This window comes from Triticum dicoccoides, chromosome 7B (assembly GCF_002162155.2).
Source record: "Triticum dicoccoides isolate Atlit2015 ecotype Zavitan chromosome 7B, WEW_v2.0, whole genome shotgun sequence".
NCBI classification, from domain to species: domain Eukaryota; kingdom Viridiplantae; phylum Streptophyta; class Magnoliopsida; order Poales; family Poaceae; genus Triticum; species Triticum dicoccoides.
Genome location: NC_041393.1, coordinates 246,665,709 through 246,689,353, shown reverse-complemented (window position 1 = coordinate 246,689,353; position 23,645 = coordinate 246,665,709). Strand labels below are relative to the sequence as shown.

General features: G+C 49.4%; 2 protein-coding genes across 3 annotated transcripts in view; both read right to left on the bottom strand.

Moving 5' to 3' along the window:
- LOC119337192 (biotin synthase, mitochondrial-like) overlaps positions 1 to 1,995 on the bottom strand; it is a 3,632-nt gene extending 1,637 nt beyond the window's left edge. Inside the window, exons 1-3 of one of the 2 annotated variants that reach the window (XM_037609312.1) lie at positions 1,756 to 1,871; positions 630 to 716; positions 21 to 200 (exon numbers count right to left, since the gene is read on the bottom strand). In XM_037609312.1, coding sequence (XP_037465209.1) covers positions 21 to 200; positions 630 to 641 — 192 coding nt within the window. In that variant the 5' untranslated portion in view covers positions 642 to 716; positions 1,756 to 1,871. Of the gene's footprint in view, positions 1 to 20; positions 201 to 629; positions 717 to 1,755 lie in introns of both variants that reach the window. The other variant, XM_037609311.1, reaches the window with a different exon arrangement.
- Positions 1,996 to 16,836: 14,841 nt separating this feature from the next.
- LOC119338174 (PTI1-like tyrosine-protein kinase 3) lies at positions 16,837 to 21,156 on the bottom strand. Its single transcript, XM_037610482.1, has 9 exons — positions 20,749 to 21,156; positions 20,515 to 20,646; positions 19,476 to 19,711; positions 19,249 to 19,375; positions 18,835 to 19,108; positions 18,301 to 18,433; positions 17,844 to 17,930; positions 17,216 to 17,407; positions 16,837 to 17,111 (listed from the first exon to the last, which is right to left on the bottom strand). The coding sequence occupies exons 2-8, from the start codon at positions 20,600 to 20,602 to the stop codon at positions 17,264 to 17,266; spliced, it is 1,089 nt and encodes a 362-aa protein (XP_037466379.1). The 5' UTR covers positions 20,603 to 20,646; positions 20,749 to 21,156; the 3' UTR covers positions 16,837 to 17,111; positions 17,216 to 17,263.
- Between the last annotated feature and the right edge of the window lie 2,489 nt (positions 21,157 to 23,645).

Below are 23,645 nucleotides of genomic sequence, written 5' to 3'. Positions count from 1 at the left end.
AACCGTTACACGAACAGTACCTTTTTTGCTGCTTCTAGGACAGCATCTTTCTTCATTAATTTCTCGGCCTTCAATCCAGTACTGTATCTTGAAGACTGTGGGCAGTATGAACAATCTTCGCTGCACCCACCAGTCTTTATTGAAAGAAGTGTGCATTGCTGCACTTCTCTAAATTTATGGACATTCCTATGGACCTGAGCCTACAAAAGATGACGGTATTATCTGGTTAAATTTGAAGACAAGGTAACCAAGATTTTTTTTCCTTTTTACAAGGAACAAAGTTAATAAATCGAAATGACACTACAGGAAAAGGTGGTGAATGTGCTGAACAGAATACTGAATGAGTGGAGTGATCATCCTTTATGTCTCTTTTGTACATAACTGCATATAATCAAAACAGAGGCACCAAGGTTACCGATTCATGTGGTGCAAACAATGCTCACAAGCTGTGGCACACCAAGTTGATCAGAACTGTTACAGCTTTATATCAAATAAATAATATTACCTAACACCTTGACTTGTGCATTAGTCAGCTAAATTTGCTACTGACTGCCATCTACCATCAAATAGTGGGCAATTGAGGGTTTACAAATAAGATTTCCAAGTAGATAGCATATGACCTTTGGTACCTCATAATTCATAAACCCACTCCCACCACATAAATCGTCCTACAGGTGATACTTTTGACAGTCTTCAATCCCAAGCATCCAAATACCCTGAATGTAAAATCTTTGATGAAAATTTCCAGATTATACTCCCTAAATGTCCTTCAGTACAGTATACAGCTTACAGAGTAAATAAATAGATTATCCTTATGACAAAATTATCAACACGAACACCTTACATCTACGATCAATATGAACACGCCAATGAAAAGATAAAATTTCCTGAAGACAGAACTATCCTTATGACAAAATTTTCCCAGGTAGACATTATGCATTATTCGATTTAAAATCTTCTCTGGGAATTAAGCTGTAGAATTCTGAAACTGGTAGATAATGAGAAAGAAAGTTGTCACCTACCACTGGCAACACCACACCATAACAAGGCCCCAAAAAACTTTATCAATGCTACTTAGTAATTTGCTTTGTGTCAATCGCCACTTTTAACTGTTTAGCCATCATGACCGAGAATATCTTCCTATGCTAGATGTCTTTTCTCAAAAAAAAAAATATTAGATGTCAAGTACGAAATCCCACTCAACTTGACACCACTGTCAATGATGGGGAATCTCCACTACTGAAAGGCTCAAAAGTGAAAACGCTGAAGCTAATTTCCACCATGCCGACTCGCAAAGAATGTTTGGTGGCAGATTAACACTATTTATCTAATAATTCCAAGTGGTGTTAGCTGGACATGGATGTGGGCCAGCGGGTGCTAGCAGCCTCTAGCATAGTATCTGTATTACTGCCAATAAGAGTACTAATAAAGATAACGTGTGTACAGATATTTCATAATCCTGGTTTACCAATCAGAAAGAGTCACTCCACCATAGGCAATACCTCTGCGTGCACTCTCCAAGCTCCTCCAAGCAAACTAACCCCAAAATGGGCCACACTGTGACTCGCAACACGAATGTCTAAAGGAAAAGTAGCCTAACTGGAGTTGCTCATCTACCCGCCCCAGTTCAAAGGTCGCAAAGGAGCAACCTTGGCAGCAAATCTAGAGCCGAGAGCGCGAGACCGCTAGGAAATTGGGGACATTACCAACTTGGAACGGAACGCAGACGGAAAAGGGGGATGAGAGAGTATGTACCCCGTGGAAGAGGAGGTCGAGGAGCGGGGAGTCGTAGATGGCCTGGATCTCGGGACGGGTCCAGTCGTTCCTGGGCCCGTCCCGCACCGCCCGCTCTGCCTCCGCCGCGGCCGCCGATACCGATGAGAAGGGAGCGGCGCTAACGGCGGAGGCGAGGGGGGGCCGGACGCGGGAGCGGAGGCTGCGCGCGAGCAGCAGCATCATGGCCGGAACGGAGGCGCTGCTACACTAGGCGATACTGCCGAGGGAGTTGTGTTGGAAAGCGAGAGTGCGATTTTGCTCCTTTAGGCTGGTTGTAATAGGGAGTATCATATACTAGTATCATGCATATGATACTAGCATAATATCATATATTAGTATCATTTAGTACTCTATTTATTGCCATGCATGGCATAAAATAGCATAGCATTTAATATGATACGGTATCATGATATTATACTACACCCTCTCTTTTTTCATTTAATGCTATGACACCTCATCAAAATTGTCTAGTTTGCATGCATGATACTATGATAATACCATTACAACCAGCTTTAGCTGTTCACCGTGTTCCCGCGAGCATAGCGCATTCAGGGCCAGTTCTTTTCGGGAGACCGCTTATTCTGTTCTAGAAGCCCAGTCAAATTTACCTTTTTAGAAGCCTAGTAGTTAAGACTTGACTTGTAGACTTCTAAAAAAAATTTGGTTGGGCTTCTAGAATAAGCTGGAGGCAGCTTATTCTGAAAGCTCAAAAAAGCTAGCAAAAAAACTAGCCCTTAAGCTATGACTAGCTTAAGAGCATCTCTCACACTTCCTCCCTAACCCTAGGGGGTTAGAGCAAACTTTTCTCTCAAAACTTCATCGGCAAGCCTGTGGATTCGCCTCGCCACTGCATGCCGCTCTGGCGGCTTGTAGTGAGGAGAGGAATTTTGGTGCCTTCGCTCCGGTTAGTGGTTTAGGTTGCGACGCTTGGGCGAAAAACGACACTTTTTCTTCAACTTTGTCTTGCAGGCTTCGATCCACCTTGAGTTTGTCCGTCTGGACGTAGTTGAAGGAGCTTCGGCGTAGATTTCTGCCATCTTCTTGGGACGGTAAAGTTAAACTTTCTTGTCATGTGGCAAGATTTGGTGTCAGGTGCTTCAGATCTATGCAAGGGTTCGACGGCGGCGGCGGCGACTCTAGGGGGCTAGTCCTTAGGGGCACATGCATGAAGACTTCTCGGCTGTCATGGACAAGATCAACCCGGCTCCGATAGGGAAGCGGTGACAGTGGCGCGGAGGCGGCTCATTCTGGCGGCAATAGTGTTCCTTTTGTTGTCTCGGAATCTCGATATAATTTTTATTATGTCTGAGATTCTTTGTACTTCTACTGAACTTTTATAATAGATTTGATCACTTTTGAAGAAAAGCATCTCCAATAAGTGACCCCTGTAATAGGTCCAAGAAAAAGTTTGTTGAAGCAAATTTTGCAACACCTGAAACATTTCCCAACACTAAAGACCTCCCACTACAATATATAACCTAATTATTTTGAAAGCATATTGCATAGATCAATTCAAACAAAACATCCAAATATTGCATAGATTTACCGAAAAAGGCTTTCGCCCCGCTTTATATTATAAAGCCAACCGCACAACAAGCATCCAACAAGGTCCAACACACAAACACGCACACACACACAGAGGTCCACAGGGACAAATAGTACAAGAAAGGGTCAATGCTGAGGGCACAACACAACAAGCCCTAACACCAAAACACACACGCCACAAACCAGAAAGCCGCCAGGCGGTCTAGTCAGGCTCAGGTGGAGGAGGCGGCAGCGGGGGAGCCACGCGGAGCGCCATCGAGCGGAGATTGGAGAGGAGGGCGGTGATGACGTCCCGGTCCTGGGGGCGGCTAAGCGGCCGCCAAAGCTGTAGGTAACCACACAATTTGAAGATTGCGTCAGTCGCATGACGGAGGGGCACCTTCTGAATAACAAGCTTATTTCGAATGTTCCAAAGCGTCCAGGTGAGAACCCCGACGCACGGCCATCTAATATGGCGGTAGCGAGCAGGGCAGGCGTTAAGCTCGGCAAGTAGGTCGGGAAAGTTGGTATTACACCACTGTCCGCCAACCGTTTCGCGGAAGCAGGCCCAAAGGAACTGGGCAGAGTGGCACGAGAAAAAGATGTGGTTAGCATCCTCAATCGTGCCACAGATGGGGCACATCCCATCACCCGGGCCATTACGCTTGAGGACCTCAACCCCAGAGGGGAGGCGTCCACGGATCCATTGTCACAGGAAGATCATGATCTTCAGCGGGAAGCGGATGTCCCAGATTAGGCTAAATGGCTCCGGGGCCGTCGAGGGCGCAATGGCGCCGTACAGGGACTTTGTGGAGAAACGTCCAGAGGGCTCGAGGCGCCAGGACAGAACATCCCGGTCCTCCGCCACGTCCATCGGTATAAGTGCGATGTCTTGGAAGAGGGAATCCCAGGCGGCCACCTCAAGGGGGCCAAAAGGGCGCCGGAAGGCGAGACGCCCTAAGTCAATAAGGGTCGTCTCGACAGAGACCCGAGGGTCAGCCGCAATGGCAAAAAATTCTGGGAAACGCGACGCCAGGGGGGCGTCCCCTAGCCAGCGGTCAAACCAAAACAAGGTCGAGGCTCCGGAGCCAACAGAGATGGATGTGCCGATGCGTAGTACGGGCAGAAGCTGGATCACGGACTGCCAGAACTGGGAACCACCCGTACGTTGGCAAAAGGCAAGAGGTTGGTCACGGAGGTACTTATTACGAATGATGGTGAGCTAGAGGCCTCCCTCCTCGTTGGCAATACGCCACAGCCATCGGGTCAGGAGGGCAATGTTCATGCGTCGGGAAGACAGGATCCCAAGGCCCCCCTGGTCTTTGGGCTTGCAGATGTCGAGCCAGCTCACCATATGGTACTTCTGCTTGTCGCCCTCGCTAGCCCAGAAGAACCTCGACTGGTATTTGGCCACCTCCTGGTGGAGGGTCTCATGCAGGCTGTAGAAGCTCATGAGAAACCAGAGAAGGCTAGCAAGCGAGGAGTTGATTAGGATCACCCTAGCCGCTTTCGACAGCCAGCGTCCCCTCCAGGGTTCAACCCTGTGCTGCATCCTAGTCACCGTCAGGCGAAGATCCGCGACGGTGAGTCTGGAGTCACTAATGGGCACCCCCAAGTAGGTAGTGGGGAAGGTGCCCAGGCGGCAGTTAAGCCGGTCCGCAATGGACAAAGCTTCGTCCGGGGAATAGCCGAGGACCATCACTTCGCTCTTGTCGAAGTTGATGGTGAGTCCCGACATCTGTTGGAAACATAGGAGGAGGAACTTCAGGTTGGCGATGTCGGACGCGGAGCCCTCCACCATGACAATAGTGGCGTCCGCATATTGGAGGAGGGAGACCCCTCCTTCGTCCACAAGGTGGGGGACGACGCCCCGGATATGGCCGCAGGCTTTGGCCTTATCCGGGATGACCGCAAGGGCATCGACAACTATGTTAAAGAGGAACGGGGAGAACGGGTCACCCTGGCGAACCCCACATAAGGTGGGGAAGTAGGGCCCGATCTCACCGTTAATGTTGACCGTCGTCCGGCCGCAGGTGACGAGTTGCATAACCCGTGTCACCCAGCGGTCGTCGAAGCCTTTCCGAAGCAATACTTCCCGAAGGAAGGGCCAGTGGACCGTGTCGTAGGCCTTATGACAGTCGATCTTAAGGAACACTGCGCGGTGGTGCTTGGATCGAACTTCGTGGAGGACTTCGTGAAAGACCAACACCCCATCCAGAATAAATCGGCCTTGGATGAAGGCGGATTGGTTGGGGTGGGTGACAGATTCCGCAAGAAGGGTCGCTGTCGGTGTCAAAACCGGCGGATCTCGGGTAGGGGGTCCCGAACTGTGCGTCTAGGCGGATGGTAACAGGAGACAAGGGACACGATGTTTTTACCCAGGTTCGGGCCCTCTCGATGGAGGTAAAACCGTACTCCTGCTTGATTGATATTGATGATATGGGTAGTACAAGAGTGGATCTACCACGAGATCAAGGAGGCTAAACCCTAGAAGCTAGCCTATGGTATGATTGTTGTAATGGTTGTCTTGTCCTACGGACTAAAACCCTCCGGTTTATATAGACACCGGAGAGGGCTAGGGTTACACAGAGTCGGTTACAATGGTAGGAGATCTACATATCCGTATCGCCAAGCTTGCCTTCCACGCCAAGGAAAGTCCCATCCGGACACGGGACGAAGTCTTCAATCTTGTATCTTCATAGTCTTGGAGTCCGGCTAACGATGATAGTCCAGCTGACGATGATAGTCCGGCTGTCCGGATACCCCCTAGTCCAGGACTCCCTCAGTAGCCCCTGAACCAGGCTTCAATGACGATGAGTCCGGCGCGCATATTTTTCGGCATTGCAAGGCGGGTTCCTCCTCCGAATAATTCATAGAAGATTGTGAACACCAGGATAGTGTCCGGCTCTGCAAAATAATTTCCACATTCCACCGTAGAGAGAATAATATGTACACAAGTTCAATCTGCTGATGTGTTGTGTGGCATGACGTCATGCCACCACCAAGCCTTTACTTGAATCGTTTTTTATTATACCACCTCAGCGCGTTTAGCGAAGCGGTTTCCTTGGCACGTCTTGTCGAAGCAGAGATCGTGTTCCCCTTATTTCGGGATTCCCATCAATACGGACGTGGGTAACTCAACCGCGCCATTGATGGTGGCGCTTGGGAGATAAGCGAGTTTTACCAGGCCGGTGGGGACGCATAGTCTTCGTCTGCCTATATATAAGGGGATAAGGATCCACCTTTTCACCTACGCCTTCTTCCTCCTTTGCTTATCCATCTCTGCGCACTCGAGCTCCAGCGCCCAAGTCCGCACATCTCGTCTCAACCTCCTCCAGTCATGTCCGGAGCGGGAGGGAAGTGGTTGGCCTCCTCCGTTACGGAGGAGCACATCGCAAAGTTGCGCGGCGCCGGATACCTTTCCAGCGACATCGCGCATCGGCTGCCCGACGAGGGGCAGCTCATCCCCACCCCCAGGCCCCATGAGAGGGTCGTATTCCTTCCCCACTTCCTCCACGGACTGGGCTTCCCACTTCATCCCTTCGTCTGGGGGCTCATGTACTACTACGGCCTGGATTTCCACGATCTGGCGCCGAACTTCATCCTCAACATCTCGGCGTTTATCGTCGTGTGCGAGGCCTTTCTCTGCATCCGGCCCCACTTTGGCTTGTGGCTCAAGACCTTCAACGTCAAGCCGAAGGTAGTGAAAGGCGTCCAGACGGAGCGCGGAGGCGCCATGGTGGGCAAGATTCCCAACGTCCTCTGGCTCGAGGGCGCCTTTGTGGAAACCATCAAAGGGTGGCAATCGGGGTGGTTCTATATCACCGAGCCGCGGGACCCTAAATGGGCAGCGGCCCCCGAGTTCAGATCTGGTGCCCCTATGCAGCTCACCTCCTGGAAAAAGAAGGGCTTGCTATGGGGCAGTTCGGAGGAGCTGACAGGACTCCAGTCCTGTCTCCAGACCTTGGTGAACAAGAAGCTTAGGCTTGTCAATGTGATCCAGGTCATGCTCGTCCGCCGGATTCTCCCCTGCCAACAGCGGGCCTTTACTTTGTGGGAGTTCGATCCGGCACAGCACCAGACCCTGAGCGGGCTCTTCGACACGATGTACGAAGCTACCTGGAGGGTGCTATTCAAGGGCGGAGAAGCCCCCGCATCCGCAACGGAAGACCGCGGATTCAGCACCAAGCGCCCGGCCGGCGAGGTAAGCTTTGTTATCCTCTATGGGACACTTATTTTCTTTCATAGTTTAATTCTATGCGGGATTTAAAACTCCCAATGCCTTTGACAGGACTGGCAGAGGACGTCCGGACAGGTAGACTGTCCGGCTCCCCTTCCCGAAGACCCAGCGGACGCCCGTTTAACGGGGCTGCTAGTCCCGGCACTTTATGTGGTGCCGGAGAAGAAGGCCAAGAAGAAGGCCACGGGAACCCGAAGAAGTTCCCGGTGCCAGGTGATATCGGACTCATCGTCCGATGGCTCCAAGGCGGACTCCTACCCCGAAGACGAGGAGGAGAAAGAGGACTCTCTCCCAGAGGAGGGAGAGAGGAAAAGGAAGGCTTCCCCAACGGGGGAGGCCGAAGGGTCCAAGAGGGGAAGGACCCTTCCCCCGGACAGCTCCGCCAACGCCAACGTTGGCGACGAAGAGTGGCCCTCAAGGGCCAGGCCTCCGGCAAGATCGTAAGTATCCGGATTCCTGAATGATTTATAATTTATCTTTTGTGTCACATAGTGTCCTTCTAATGCCGCACACTGCCTGTAGTCCCGCCGATGATGATCTTCCCGCTTCATCGAGCGGGTCCTTGGCTCCGTCGGACGTGGATTCCATTCCAACCGCCTCCACCCCTCGTGACGCTGACGACGTCGAGGTGGGATCCCAGGAGGGGACCCATCAAGAGGAGGCTCTGGAGGTGCCGCAAGGCAGCCTCCCGGACTTTGCGCCGGACTCTATGCCGGAACCCGCAGTGGTTCCGGAGTCCGGCAGGCGGCCCCTTCGTAAGAAGGGCAAGACCGTGACGCCGGCAGCCTCCGTCCAACCGGAGGCGCCGGACAACTTGTTGGAGGCGCTTAACGGCGCTTCCATCGAGGAAGAACACCACACTATCATGAGTGCGGTGATTCAGAAGGTTCAGCTCGCCAAGAGCGGGCTGACCGAAGCCTGCAGTAGCCTTCTAACAGGCTTTGAGGTAAGAAGTTTAAAATATGTAATGTAATACCGCATAGACAGTAGCCCCTGATGCTCGGTTCGGTGTTCGGAAAGAAAAACCGGACTGAGGATCTAAAAAAGATATACGCAGGAGTGCTAATAATTATGTCAATATGGGTTTGCAGGCTGTGCTGCTGACCTCCGCCGCACTGACTGCGGAGGTCGGTGCTTTGAAGCAGGACCTCGAGCGGTCCGAGCAAGAGCTCGGCCTTGCCAAGAAGTAGCTCGAGGACAAAGAAGGTGAGTAACACCACTTTAAAATTTGTACCTTACAGAAAAGGATTTTGGTTGCGATAGAAATAACAAGGATAACATGGGTACTGCAGGGGCCACGAACGAGGTGGCGACCCTGAAGGAGGCCGTGTCCGCGGTCGAACGCAATGCGGCCGCGGAACGAGCGGAGCGAGAGAAGCAGGACGCGCGGGTGGCGGAGGTGTGGCAAGAGCTCCAGGCTCTCATGGAAAAGCATGAGAGTTTGGAGCGCGACTCAAAGACTCGAGAGTCCGAGCTTGCCTCGGCTCTTGAAAGTGCCAAAGCCGCTAAGGCCGAGGCCCGTAAGGCCCTCCAGGAGATTGAGGATGTGAAGAAAATAGCGGCGGGTAAGGCATTTTTCATGCAAAGCAAGCATGTTAATGTAAATTACCTGTTACTTACCCGAATTCGGAGCTCTCCAGGGGCGTTTGCAGATCTGCCTCGCAGTGTGTCTGATGCTGCCGCATTCTACCGAGCCGAGGAGGGGAGCTCAACGGAGAAGGTCTTCTGGTCTCAGTACGCTGAGGCCGGACATCCGGTGCCCCCTAGCGACCAGCTGAAGCAGCTGGTCGAACTCCACAAGGTAGCTGAGCAGGCCATGAAGGGCCTCATAGTCCGGCTGTGGCCTGGAGAGGCCATGCCTGGGAGCTACTTCGGCCTCGTGCGGCGGCTGGTGGATGCGTGCCCCTGGGTGGAAGTCATCAAGCGCTCCGCCTGCATTGAAGGTGCCCGTCGGGCCCTTGCCCGCGCAAAGGTGCATTGGGGCCGGCTGGATGCGGAGAGGCTTATCACTGACGCGCCGCCAGTGGGCAAGGAGTATCGTACGCCCGAGATGTACTATAAGACTGTCCTGAAGGGTGCCCGCAAGATTGCGGATGAGTGCCCCAGAGATGTAATTATTGAGTAAACTCGCAATGTGTTATCATGTGCGATGAAAACTTTGTTCATATGCGCTAAGCAACGCTTATTGATTTAAAATATTACCTTCTGTGCGGCCGTTTATTAAATCTGAGAGATGGCAAGTCGTCGGCTTCAGCCCCCATGCCACGAGTGCTGGGGTGTTCAGGATAAACTTGAGCACTCTTATTCCCATTTTTGGGTCCATCTAGGGAGGCGCTCAACGCAACGAACAAGGCAACCGGACTTATAATGCTTGAACACTCTCACTTAGCCATAGAATTCTATAATTTTAAATTTCGGCGAAGCCCCTAGTATTCAGAAGACCGAGTTCGGGGCGCTATCCACGCCTAGGCCGGACACAGCCGGTTCCTCGCTCAAAGCGGCATAAGTCTTTAGGGACTCGAAAAGACCTCTCGAACAGCGACCAGTCTCTCGCCTTATCATGACAGCCAGTTTTAGCTTTCTCCACTGAGGCGCTCGCCCAGCTCAACCGGGGCGCAATCGCAGTGGTTCTCCCAGTGCTACCTTAGCCGACAGAACGGAACGTAAGGTACCAAAACATGGGAGTCGGGCAAACCCAACTATTGACCCAAGACATGATTCGGAGTCGATGCATATAATGCTATAAGTTCGGGGTGCCGCACTTGTGAAAGTGTTCGGACTTATTACACCATAATGCGGGGAACACAAGCCCCTGGTGTATTCTGCCGTACCAAAATGTACGGGTGCAAGATGTCATTAATGAACATATATGTAAAAAAGAAAATGCAATTATAAACAAAGAGTGATGCATTGTTTACTCAAGAGATTCTGCCATGAGTGCAGAGCGATACAAATAGTGCGGTAAGCAAGGGTTGGACTATTAGAAGTGTCTCCCTCCAGGGGTAGGCTGCGGAATGGTGTATTTAACAAATTTAATGCTCGTAATGGAGACCACCTGAGTGTTCGGCGTAGCCTTTGTCCTTCCCTGGCTGTTGCATCGTGAGTTCGGCAGATCTACTGCCGGACAGGGCCTCTGATGAGCGGAGTCCTGTGGAGAAAAAAAAGAAGAAAAAGAGTGACACACTTGGGAGCCCCTGGTGTGGTTAAGCCGCACTCTGGGCCTTTCGTGGTCGTGCCCCTCCCCCTATGCCCATGGTATCTCTAGGGCGTAATGATGTACGCGAAGAGCTGGTCTTGCAATCATGCAAGGGCTGGGGTTGGGGCCGCATTGCTACGCGTGCTCGGAATGTGCCAGGTGGTCTTGGTTGATGTTACTCCGGGCGCGTTTGGCCATGTCCGGTCGTTTAACGGCCGGACTCGAAAATTGCCTTAAGAGGCTGCTCTGTACTTCTGCCGCGAGAGCCGCTGTGTGTTCCTCCGTCCGGAGGGAGCGTTCAATATTTCCGTTGACCGTGATGACTCCACGAGGGCCTGGCATCTTGAGCTTGAGGTATGCATAATGCGGCACCGCGTTGAACTTTGCAAATGCGGTTCGTCCGAGCAGAGCGTGATAGCCGCTGCGGAACGGGACTATGTCGAAGATTAACTCCTCGCTTCGGAAGTTATCCGGGGATCCGAAGACCACTTCCAGTGTGACTGAGCCTGTACAATTGGCCTCCTGGTATGACGCCTTTGAAGGTCGTCTTTGTAGGTTTAATCCTTGAGGGGTCTATGCCCATCTTGCGCACTGTATCCTGATAAAGCAGGTTCAGGCTGCTGCCGCCGTCCATCAGGACCCTAGTGAGGTGAAATCCATCGACGATTGGGTCTAAGACCAATACGGCGAACCCACCATGACGGATACTGGTAGGGTGGTCCCTTCGATCGAAAGTGATCGGGCAAGAGGACCATGGATTGAACTTCGGGGCGACTGGCTCCATCGCATATACGTCCCTAAGTGCACGCTTCCGCTCCCTCTTGGGTATATGGGTTGCGTATATCATGTTTACTGTCCGCACTTGTGGGGGGAAACCCTTCTGTCCTCTACTGTTCGGCGGCCGGGTCTCTTCCTCGTCGTCGTTGTGCAGCCCCTTGTCATTGTATTCGGCAATTAACTTGCCTGCCTGCTTGAATACCCAACAATTTCTGTTGGTGTGATTAGCTGGCTTTTCGGGGGTGCCATGTATCTGGCAAGAGCGGTCGAGTATTCGGTCCAAATTGGACGGACCCGGAGTAGTTCTTTTGAATGGCTTCTTCCGCTGACCGGGTTTAGAGCCTCTGAATCTGGCGTTGACTGCCGTATCCTCGTTGTTATCGCCATTAACGCGGCATTTGTTTTTGTTTCGACGTGACCTGCCATTGTGGTCCTTAGTATCCGGACTGCCAGCATTTTTGCTGAGGTTGTTGCTGCGAGCTAGCCAGCTATCCTCTCCCGCACAGAAGCGGGTCATGAGTGATGTGAGGGCTGCCATGGATTTCGGCTTTTCCTGCCCTAGCTGCCGGGCCAGCCACTCGTCGCGAATGTTGTGTTTGAAGGCTGCGAGGGCCTCTGCATCCGGACAGTCGACGATTTGATTTTTCTTTGTTAAGAACCGTGTCCAGAACTGTCTGGCCGATTCGTCTGGCTGCTGAATGATGTGGCTTAGGTCATCGGCGTCTGGTGGTCGCACATATGTGCCCTGGAAGTTGTCAAGGAATGCGGCTTCCAGGTCCTCCCAGCACCCAATTGACTCTGCGGGCAAGCTGTTAAGCCAATGCCGAGCTGGTCCTTTAAGCTTGAGTGGGAGATACTTGATGGCATGGAGATCGTCGCCGCGGGCCATATGGATATGAAGGAGATAATCTTCGATCCAAACCGCGGGGTCTGTTGTGCCATCGTAGGATTCAATGTTCACGGGTTTGAACCCTTCAGGGATTTGATGATCCATAACTTCCTCTGTGAAGCATAGTGGGTGTGCGACGCCTCTATATTGAGCAATATCACGATGTAGCTCGAGAGAGCATTGTCTGCTATGTTCGGCCCGGCCGGAGTTGCTGTATCCGGCGCGACGGTAGTCGTCGTGGGTCGTGGGGCGCCCACGTGATCCGTAGATAGATCTGGATTGTCTTGCCTTGTCCTCCAATATATCCCGCAAGTCCGGCGCATTCCCTCGTGGCTTCGTACTTTTTGAGCGGTGCCGGGGTACGGTCCTGATGGAGGGCCTAGATGCCTCTCTGTCACGACCACGGGGTGGTCGGTCTTCCGTATTGTGCGCTGGTGATGAAGGTTTGTATGCTTCCTCCTCTAGTCGGGGGAGCAACTTGCGTTTTGGGTAGCTCTTGGAGGGGCGTTCGAGTTCATACTCTTCGGCCGCGAGGACCTCGGTCCATCTGTCGGCTAGCAGGTCTTGATCAGCTTGAAGCTGTTGCTGCTTTTTCTTTAGGCTATTTGCCGTGGCGATAAGCCTGCGCTCTTGTTCGACGGGATCCTCTGGCACGACGAATTCGTCGTCGTTGAGGCTTGCCTTGTCTTCGGAGGGAGGCATGTAGTCCTCATCCTCCTCGTCTGCCACTCTCTCTCGAGGGCTGGCTTCCCCGTCCTCCTGTGCTGAATCTGGCTGGAGGGGGTTGTCTTCGGCACTCTCTGGGGTGTTATTATCTCCGGTGTCGGAATCTCCATTCTTACTGTGGCGGGATTTAGAGCGGCGCCGCTGACGTCGGCGCTTGGGCTGTTTCTTAGAAGAATCCGCCTCCGCTGCTTCTTTGCCGTCCCCATCCTTTGGGGTATCCACCATGTATATGTCGTATGACGAGGTGGTCTTCCAGTGCCCTGTAGGCGCTGGTTCTTGATCGTCTCCGGCATCGTCGTCCATACCGTCGATGTCTTCGGAGTCGTAGTCTAGCATGTCGGTTAGGTCGTCGACAGTGGCTACAAAGTGGGTGGTGGGTGGGTTTTGAATTTCTTCGTCGTCCGCATCCCAACCATCCTGACCGCAGTCCGGCCAGGGTTCTCCTGATAACGAGAGATGCTTTAGCGAATTTAGGATGTCGCCAAAGGGTGAGTGCTGAAAGATGTCCGCGGTGGTGAACTCCATGATCGGCGCCCAATCGGATTCGATTGGCAGGGGCGCAGGAGGTTCGGAGTCCGGCAAGGAGTCCGGCGCCTCGGAGTCGCGAGCTTTATAAGGGACAAGGTCAGTATTCGGCTCCATCGCCGTGAAGTTGCAGCTCCCGAGGCGGTGTCCAGCCACCCGTCCTCGGTCTGCGCGGCCTGCTCCGAACTATGGGTCAGAGCGGACTCGTGTGCGGCCTCCAGGGCACTGTTCAGCGACAGAGCTAAATCATGCCCATCGTGACAGCGCGGCACGCTCGGCTGTGGCCCGAATCCGTCGAAGATCAAGTCTCCGCGGATGTCGGCCGTGAAGTTTAGGCTTCGAAACCTGACCTGATGGCCAGGGGCGTAGCTTTCGATCTGCTCCAGATGGCCAAGTTAATTGGCCTGCAGTGCAAAGCCGCCGAACACGAAGATCTGTCCGGGGAGAAAAGCCTCACCCTGGACGGCGTTGTTGTTGATTGAAGAAGCCATCAAGCCTATCGGTGATGACACAGAGGAACTCTCAATGAAAGCACCAATGTCGGTGTCAAAACCGGCGGATCTCGGGTAGGGGGTCCCGAACTGTGCGTCTAGGCGGATGGTAACATGAGACAAGGGACACGATGTTTTTACCCAGGTTCGGGCCCTCTCGATGGAGGTAAAACCCTACTCCTGCTTGATTGATATTGATGATATGGGTAGTACAAGAGTGGATCTACCACGAGATCAAGGAGGCTAAACCCTAGAAGCTAGCCTATGGTATGATTGTTGTAATGGTTGTCTTGTCCTACGGACTAAAACCCTCCGCTTTATATAGACACCGGAGAGGGCTAGGGTTACACAGAGTCGGTTATAATGGTAGGAGATCTACATATTCGTATCGCCAAGCTTGCCTTCCACGCCAAGGAAAGTCCCATCCGGACACGGGACGAAGTCTTCAATCTTGTATCTTCATAGTCTTGGAGTCCGGCTGACGATGATAGTCCGGCTGTCCGGATACCCCCTAGTCCAGGACTCCCTCAGTCGCCCTATTGGCGTACCCTTTGGCCAGGATCCTGAAGATCACGTTAATCACGTTGATCGGGTGGAACTGGCGGATGTCTGAGGCCCCAGGAACCTTTGGGATGAGGGTAATGATCCCATAGTTCAGGTGCCCAAGGTCCATGGTCCCAGAGAAGAACTCGTCAAAGAGGGCCATGACCTCCGGTTTGATGGTTTGTTAAACGCTAAACATAAAATTTCACCATAGTACTTGTTCAAACATAAAATGTCACTACTACTCTACTCGCCTGACACATAGTTGGTGTCGACCGAGTCCCAATATGCCAGGATCTCCTCTTGATCGGAGGTGAACTCCTCCTCCTTTGACGAAAGGTTGATCACCGGTGATGGAACAACCTCGTCTTGTTTTTTCATCGTCTTCCTCTTCTCGTGGTCTCGCTTCCAGAAGAACTCGGTCTCGTGCTGGACATATTGTGAGTTCTCCCACGCAAACATCGTCATGGCCTCTGCATTGCTCTTTTTCTTCTTCTCCTCATAGACCGGCATAATGGTCACTGGCAGACCGATGAACTCCGCATCTTCTCGGGTTGCGATCTATGAGAAGTTGAGCTCCTCTCGCGGCCAGCCGAGCCGCCAAGCGGCGATCTCGTAGGCTCGCGTTGTGATGTCTGCCGTCTTGAACATGTCGAGCCAGTAGCGACGATTGTCGCATTGGAACTCAACTCTAAGTGGCCAGAGCCACGCGCCTGCGCCCTCTTCAAGCCGGTGTTGCTCTTGGACTTGAGTTTCAACGGTATTGCGGCGACGCAGGTATGGCGACGATGCGGCGATGAGGATGAGGACAAGACGACAGTGGCACAGAGGTGGGTCGGCGTCAAGTGGGGACGGGTGGTTTCGGGTGGCGGCCGAATTGAGTGCCGCTGCGGCCGTGGTGCAGAGGTGGTACCGTGAAATAGGGTTGCATGGGCGGATTCGATCGGCGCGGCGGGCGGCGACCAAGGGAGGCAGATCCGATGGCGAATGCGGCGTGCAGTGGGGTGCGGATTCAGCCGATTTGGTGGCGGCAACGGCGCGATGGTGGTGAGGTTGCAAATTTGTTTTACTCCAACCACCCAGATGTCGCATATTTGTAACACATGGTGCCCTATTTTGGTTGTGCTACAAATTAAAAGTAATCTATTTGCATATAGGGCAAAGCACTTTTTTGGCCCCAAAAGTGGTTGTGCCTTATTATTGGGCACCTATTACAGATGTTGGGGCATCATTACTTTTGTAAAGGATACTGGAGTGTCCGCCTCCCGGACATCTCCGCGGGCGAGATTCTCCTTTGCCCCGTCCATTGCGCGGTGGCGTGCCGCAGGGCATCTCGTGGGCTCTTCGTGTCGTACGATCTGCCCGAACAACGCACACCCAGGCGACCCGTCTCAGAAGCCACCATCATGGGGCGATTTTGGCCGCGCTCACGTGCGGCGTCTTGCGCATTGTCCCGCGCGCGAAGGAGAGGTAAGACCCGCCTGTCGGGATCCTCACCCCACACCGGGCTGGTTCGGTTGCGACATGAGGGGGATGTGTTGCGCTCGCGGGCGCGCGGGGCTCCCTCTGTCGGGTTGGTTCGCTCGCGCCAGCCAGACCCACCCTCGTGATTTTATTTCCATGCGCACTCAACACATACTCTAGTGCGCGGATGATGCGCCAGGCAGAGTATATGTTAGCAACATGGAGCATATGTTGCATGTGCGTGAAGTACAAGTTGCACTTCATGAGGAGTACAAATTGCACCAGAGTACATGTTTCACTTTCACGGCGTCTGAAGTACATGTTGCGTCGCGACAGATCGTCTACGTTTACAATCCATCAGGTTGGGTCATGCAGGAATTGAAAATACCATGAACAGGCAAAAAGAACTGTATGGCAGGCAAGTACAAATTACCAGACCTAAACAACACCAGCCGTGAGCATAGTGCGGGCCTATTCAAGGCCTGAAGGAAGTACAGTGTTTTGGAAACAAAACCTAGTAATATTAAAATTTAACAAATTTCTCACCAAGAAAATTTTCTGACTACTAAGACTTATTTTTTGCGGGGATTCTGAATACTAAGACTAGTTATTATAAGTGAACATAGGCAAGAAAAGCTTACTGAAGTGAACATTCCATGGGCAGAGAATCTAAACTCTATTAAAAAAAACTCAACAAACATGCATTAGCACTTGTGGCATTTTAATCTATAAACACTAGAATACAAACTCAAAGAATTAAGGCATTATTAACCACTGAGATCGAAGTATGAGCAACCCAATTACAAGGTGAAAGGAAGCATCAGCTACTGCCTGAAGAACACATAACACAGAAAAAAGAATACAGGTATAGGAGTGAAAAGGACACAAAAAAAAACAATTAACTGCAGTAGTCCTCGATGACCACAAGAAATATGGGCAAGCAGTACCTGCCAGGGCAACCTACAGGGTGATCCATAAGAATGTGTTATTTTATTTCTCTAAGATATACAACCTGATCAAGACAACATATAGACAGGTGGCAAAGTTGCATCAAAATGACGCACCGAGGAAAATTGGTAGCACTTTACATGAACCTCGCATTGCACATGTTGTCAAGTATCTGAAGGCGTGTCTGGAGCTCCCGGTTGCTGCTGAGGTTTATTAATAATAAGGGGCGACAATGCTTTGACTACAATGCTCATGCTAGGTCTAAACTCAGACTCGTATTGCACACAGAGCGCTGCCACCGCCGCGAGCTGCACAGATAGTAAATAAAACATTGATATGTTAGAATTTCACAATTCTAGTTCAAGCAATGCGGATTTTCCCTAACAATTCATGGCAACTTGAAGATTGTATCAAAGCTAAGAAATCAGAAATGTCCACCCATTCCTCAAAGAAAGAAAAACTAGAGCTCGCAATGCAGTTTTTCCCTAGCACAAAGTTGAAGAATATTTGAGCAAAGTTGAGAAATGTCCATCCACTTCCTAAATAAAAACCATCTTTGGATATATTAAGCATGTACATAGTGTTGTTCTCATCAGGCCGCAGCCACTTTGAGTGGCTTTGTAATTGTTGGCCATCTATAGCTTCCTTTTTAGCACAAAATGATACACATATAGATGTGTACAAAAATGGTGCTTCACAAGCGCATATCAGCATATGCGTTAGGGAGGAGAGAGGAAGGTATACCTTGGCAACTCCTTTTGGAGGGTACTCTCCGTTTAATCTTGGATCAACACATTGTTTTACCTTGTCCTCACCAAGCCTTGGTGTTGCCTGGTTATAAATTACACGAAACATTGTAAAAACTTTACTGACGTGCCAAACAACAAAGTTATCCAGATATGTGCAGAACTGCTTACACATAATCCAGAACAAATATGTTATATGGAATTATAGAAGCATGCATTATTGCATCTAGTGCCAGAAAACACAAGGGGGTTGAAGTTGAGCATAAATATATTACAGCTTATGTCCTGTGAGAATGGGGCTGTTAGCCTCAGCCTTATTGAGTCTATTATTATTGCCTCTATAAATCGACCTCCATCAGGACAACACCACAGACAAAGAAATGACAGCTCTTCCCCTTTGAGGGCAGAATCTTGTTGAATAATAGGGTGAACAGAAGAAGTGAATGCATACATACCCAGGTAACAAGACTCTGCTGTCCCCTTGGCATCGTGTGATCTACTGGTTTCCTTCCAGTTAGGAGCTCCAAAAGAACAACCCCAAAGCTATACACGTCACTTTTTTGTGTCAGTTGGCCAGTCATGGCATACCTGCATGGCATAGGACACCGCTTATGTGTTGGAATCAGGTGATTACTATAGTTTGCCATATCTATTCAGTACCTAAATATTAAATATTAAGTGTTAAAGAAACTTCAGTTGCAAAACACAAAACTGAAGTTCACTAGAATTCTTTCTTAGGCTTTGTTCGGTTAATCCTCTCCCCAAGAGGATTGGAGGGGATTGGCAAGGATTGGTTCATATTTTGACATAGAAGAGGTTTAAATCCTCCTCAAACCCCTTCAATCCACTCGGATTTACACGCAACCGAACAAGGCCTTACTGTGATGATTTGGTGAAACCCCCAACAGATTATTACTCAGGACCACAATCAAAAATATATTATACAGAACTAGGGAAAATATTTCAGATATATAAGTCAAAATAATTACTCGGGAGCATGATATCCAAAGGTTCCAAGCACACGAGTAGAATGTAGACGAGCAGCCATATCTGGCGATTGATTTGAAAGGTTGAAATCTGCAATTTTAGCTTTGTAGTCCTCAAACAAAAGTACATTGCTCGACCGTATGTCCCGATGGACTACAGAAGGCTGGACCTTCTCGTGAAGATACTCAAGCCCTTTTGCAGCATCAACAGCAATGTTGATCCTTTGCATCCAGTCAAGTGCTGGGCCAGGCTGTGCACCAGCAACACCCTTTCTCCCTGTTGAAAGAGCAAAATTTCAAAAAGAATATGCACGATGTTATATACGTGTAGCTTTGATGGCAGGATGCACGGAATCGACATACATAAAACCTTGAATTAGCTTTATGATAACTCTTATGTGTCTGCTAGATAAGTACCATGCAAAATATCATGTAGAGAACCCATAGTAGCAAATTCGTAGGCCAGTAAGCGTTGATCTCCTTCCAGACAGTACCCAAGCATGTCAACAAAATGCTCATGTTTTAATCTAGAAATAACGGAGACCTATAACCAAAGAAGGAAAAGGCCCATAACAATTGGTCAATAAAATTTGTAGATAACTTATAATTACATTTGCAGATAGCTATATACCCAGCAACCATACCTGCGCTATAAATTCATTGTCAGGCTCAGGGTCTGCTGAAGTATCAAGCTTTTTCACAGCCACATGTGTCCCGTTCTCTAGAACAGCATAATACACTCTTCCATACGAACCCTCACCAACCAAAGCTTTTGACCCAAAATCATCCGTCTTTTCTTTCAGTTCATCAAATGACAATTCAGGTACTTCAATGGAGGGAGGTGCTTTTCCATGATCACCAATTTGAGTAAAACCATTACCTGAAACCCATATGTTAAAATGGATATGGTGCCAGCAGCAGAAACACAGAATGCAGAGACACAGAGAGATATTATGCAGAATGCGCTGATATATTATCACCTACGCTTGACAAAAAGATATATGATATCACCTACTCCTTCCTTCCATAACTATCATGAACTACTGGATAACTGAACTTTGCAATAGTTCAACTGAATAACTGAATCAGCAAAAACCATCAGCTGATCAATGCCGTTCAACTGTACCAGACAAGTTTCCTCGAAGACCTTGCATAATAGACTGTCATGTTAGTCACCAAAAAAGACAGTCTAATTGGTAGTTACAGATAGCCACGGAGGAAGGAACTTCAAGCTTGACGTTGATGACTGAATAATTGTATTAGTTAGACTAGTCTAGACCATGTGACAGTACAGCTTGCCTGTTTCAGTCAACTATCTGCTAGATACAGCTAGCAATGCATGTACCCAACAAAGTTGTGTATCGCTATTATACGTACTATAAAATAAAAAAACTTGTTTTCCATCATAATGGTAGGAGGGAAATCAATAACCCCAAAACCGATTGCAAGTGAGACAAGTATGCCCAAAGCTCTATAAGCTAGCAGGGGTGAATTACTCGCGCAGTCCCTTGGTATCAATTCCTAATAGTACAAACTGCTGGAGTATTTGCATTAGTCCTTTATAAGAAATGACAACTGAACATGTACAAGTGTGGAAGCATGATGTGTCAGTCAGTCAGAAACTCATTTATACGTTCAGACTCGCGAAGCAGGGCATGCTCTTCCAGTAAAGAACAGACGTACCATTTGCCCTTTCAGGACTGCTGGGAAACTCATCCCCGTTTTCCTGATACGGTGTGTCAACATGTGCGCAGCAAAACCACCGCCGCATAATGACCAGCCGATCGACTTTCTCCTTTTGCTCACTTCTTGCCCCTGACTCAAGCGAAACCAGATTTGACATTAGCACAAACGGTCAGGCCCATACACGGCGGAGGCATACACAGTAACACAGATGACGGAGTCAGGAAGCCTCACCTTTGCTGCGCGCGGCGGCGCGAAGCAAGAATCAGACGGAGGATGGGGGCGCAGATGGTCTTGGGGGAGGAAGAGACCCTGATCAGCGGAGCTACCTGCCTATCTGGGACGGCGGCGATGAGGGAAAGGGAATGGGACGGGGAAGGGAAGAGAAGCGGGACGGGACGGGGGAGGTGGTGGCGATGATGATGGCAAGGGAGTACTGGCTTGGATTTCTTTAAAGCCAAAACGAGCTTTCCCTCTGTAATCCTCCTGTCGTCGGTCGCCGCCGATTTTATTCCAGCTCGGCTCCTCCTGCTTTCCAGCTCGCCGCCGTCCGGATTGATTTTGCCTAACGTGTTTGGTGATGATCATTTAATTGATTTAACTGGCTCATCATTGCTGTCGACTGATTGTCTCGGCTTTGGATTTGGTTTCGTGGCGGTTGGCGGTGATTCTGCACTTGGCCAGATACCACTAGTGTACAGCCAGCTCCCAGACAAAATTTCGGTGTTCTTGTTGGGGGTAGGAATCAAATAATGGGATCGCCGTCCTTTGGCAACACAGTCATCTAACTGAATTAGTCACAACCCACATCATCATAAAAGATATTATCAACGCCCCAAATTACTTATCTTAAATTTATCTAGATACTAGTGTTAGATATATCCGTATCTAGATAAATTTAAGACAAGTAATTAGAACGGAGCGAGTATTCATTAAACCAATAACTACAATTTATGATCACAAGATTTAGACCATCTTCCACATTGGATGGATAAAAATATTATTTAAAAAATCAATTCTTATATCCTATAAGAATATATTCTTGATCCATGAGAGTATTCTTCTATATATTTTTTAATTTAAGTGTAGTCTTGTTCTGCTTACTCTCGCAAAAGAAAGTCTTGTTCTGCGTAGAGAGCAGATAGATCCAGGAAGATAACCATGAGACCTAAATATGGATAGCTATTAAGAGATACTCCCTCCGTCCTTTGAAGAGTGTACTTCCAACTTTGTTGGAAAGTCAAACCTTTTTATGTTTGACCGTATTTATACAATAATGCACCAACATTTATGCCATCAAATTAATAGCATTAGATTCATGATAAAATATATTTTCATCATATACCTATTTGGTTTCATAAACATTGATATATTTTTGCACAAACTCGGTCAAACATTGAGATAGTTTGACCCTTCAATAAAGTTGGAAATACACTCTTTAAAGGACGGAGGGAGTAATTACTTGCCATGTTAAACGTCGGGTCTTTAGATTGACATATTTTGACGGCCGAGATCAACATCTTTGGTGATAAACACATGAGTGGAGGGTGGATTTGGTTCTCCACTCTTTGTGCTTTTACAGGGTATATGATGGCTGAGATTAGTCAGGTGTTTTAGTGCTATAAACACGTTTGGTGCTAAACACGAGAGCGACATGGATAGTAGAATCAGGGATAATTTATGGGTAGGGTGGATTTGGTTCTCCGCTCTGATTTTATAGGGGTATATAGTAGAAGATATCAAGACACGATATTGTCCATCTCATCACATAACATCGCCTGCGTAGCTCTAGAGGACCACGTCACGGGCGACCTAGCTGCCACCCCTGTTCCTCTCCTCCACCACTCTAGTCTCCTCACCGTTGTCGGATTAGACCGATGGACAACGCCCGTTTTGATATGTGATGTTTGCAGGGTGAGTTCCCTCCCATGGAGTCACGTTGCGGCCCCGACCGACGTAAACCGCTTGGGAGTAGTGTTGTAGGTGGTGGCTTACCTTGTCGTCGTGATAGGGGAGTCCGACGCGGCTGGCAACCCATAGCCCGGCTGGATTGATGGGAGTCAAGCAGAGAGTGGTGGATAGACTATTAAAACTAGAGGTCTAGTCCATTTGTATATTGAACCTAGATTTTAACTTAGCTAGAGGTTGAATACAACATGTTTTTAGGAAAGCCTTCATGGCGAGCTTTATATCATCTGAAATAAGGATAGATCGTCAAAAATCAACCTAAGCAATAGCATCAGGGGGTTCTCCGTCCACATTTCTGGCGAATGAACCCAAGCTATACTTGCTAATTCATGAGGTACACAATCAGTTTCTCAAGCACAGTGCTCAAAAACAACATTGTGAAAATCAACTATAGTGTTGAAACAATCATTTGTGATGGTGCCGCCACCAATGGGATCCTGCACTGTTTTCATACATTCCATCGGTTGGAGATAGTCGGAGTGGACTATCAAGTTCTAAATTCTCATGCTTCCAGCTAGATCCAAGCCTTGTTTCAACGCCATGGCCTCAACAGTTTAAACATCTGCTGCAGGGCCGATGAAATAATTTGCCCCCACAACTAGGTTGCCAGAATCATCACGATAACCACTCATGAAAAATCAGACCCATAAGCTTACGAGAAGGAGGCATCAACCATTAATCTTCAATGTCCAAGAGGAGGTCGCTTCCAAAAGTAGTGTTTTGTCGGACGGGCTAAAGTGCATAAGGCATGGTTGTAATTCAATGCAAGACTTTGAGTGGATAGGGCGGACCGTTCCTCTGACCAAACTAGTTCGTTGTTCAATTCTGCCTTCTCTCCAGCCATAAATGCTTGATTGTTTGGGAAAACATTTGCAAACCTAAGAAACTTGATGGTCTTGGAAGATTTAGCTACACAAAACAATTGCCTTCTAATTAAATTTGTCTACGAATACCTTACTCATAGCTCCACACCCCAACTTCTTTGGATTTCTTAGTTAGATCAATAACACCTTTGCAACCTACCACACAATGCCTCCTGCCCTAAACCTTCCTTCCTCACAAATGCCATCCAACCCCAGCTACCCACACTACTAAACATAACCTTTGTGCTCACAAACAATGGCCAAAAAACTTTTTCCTGGTATGACACCTGGCTCCATAGC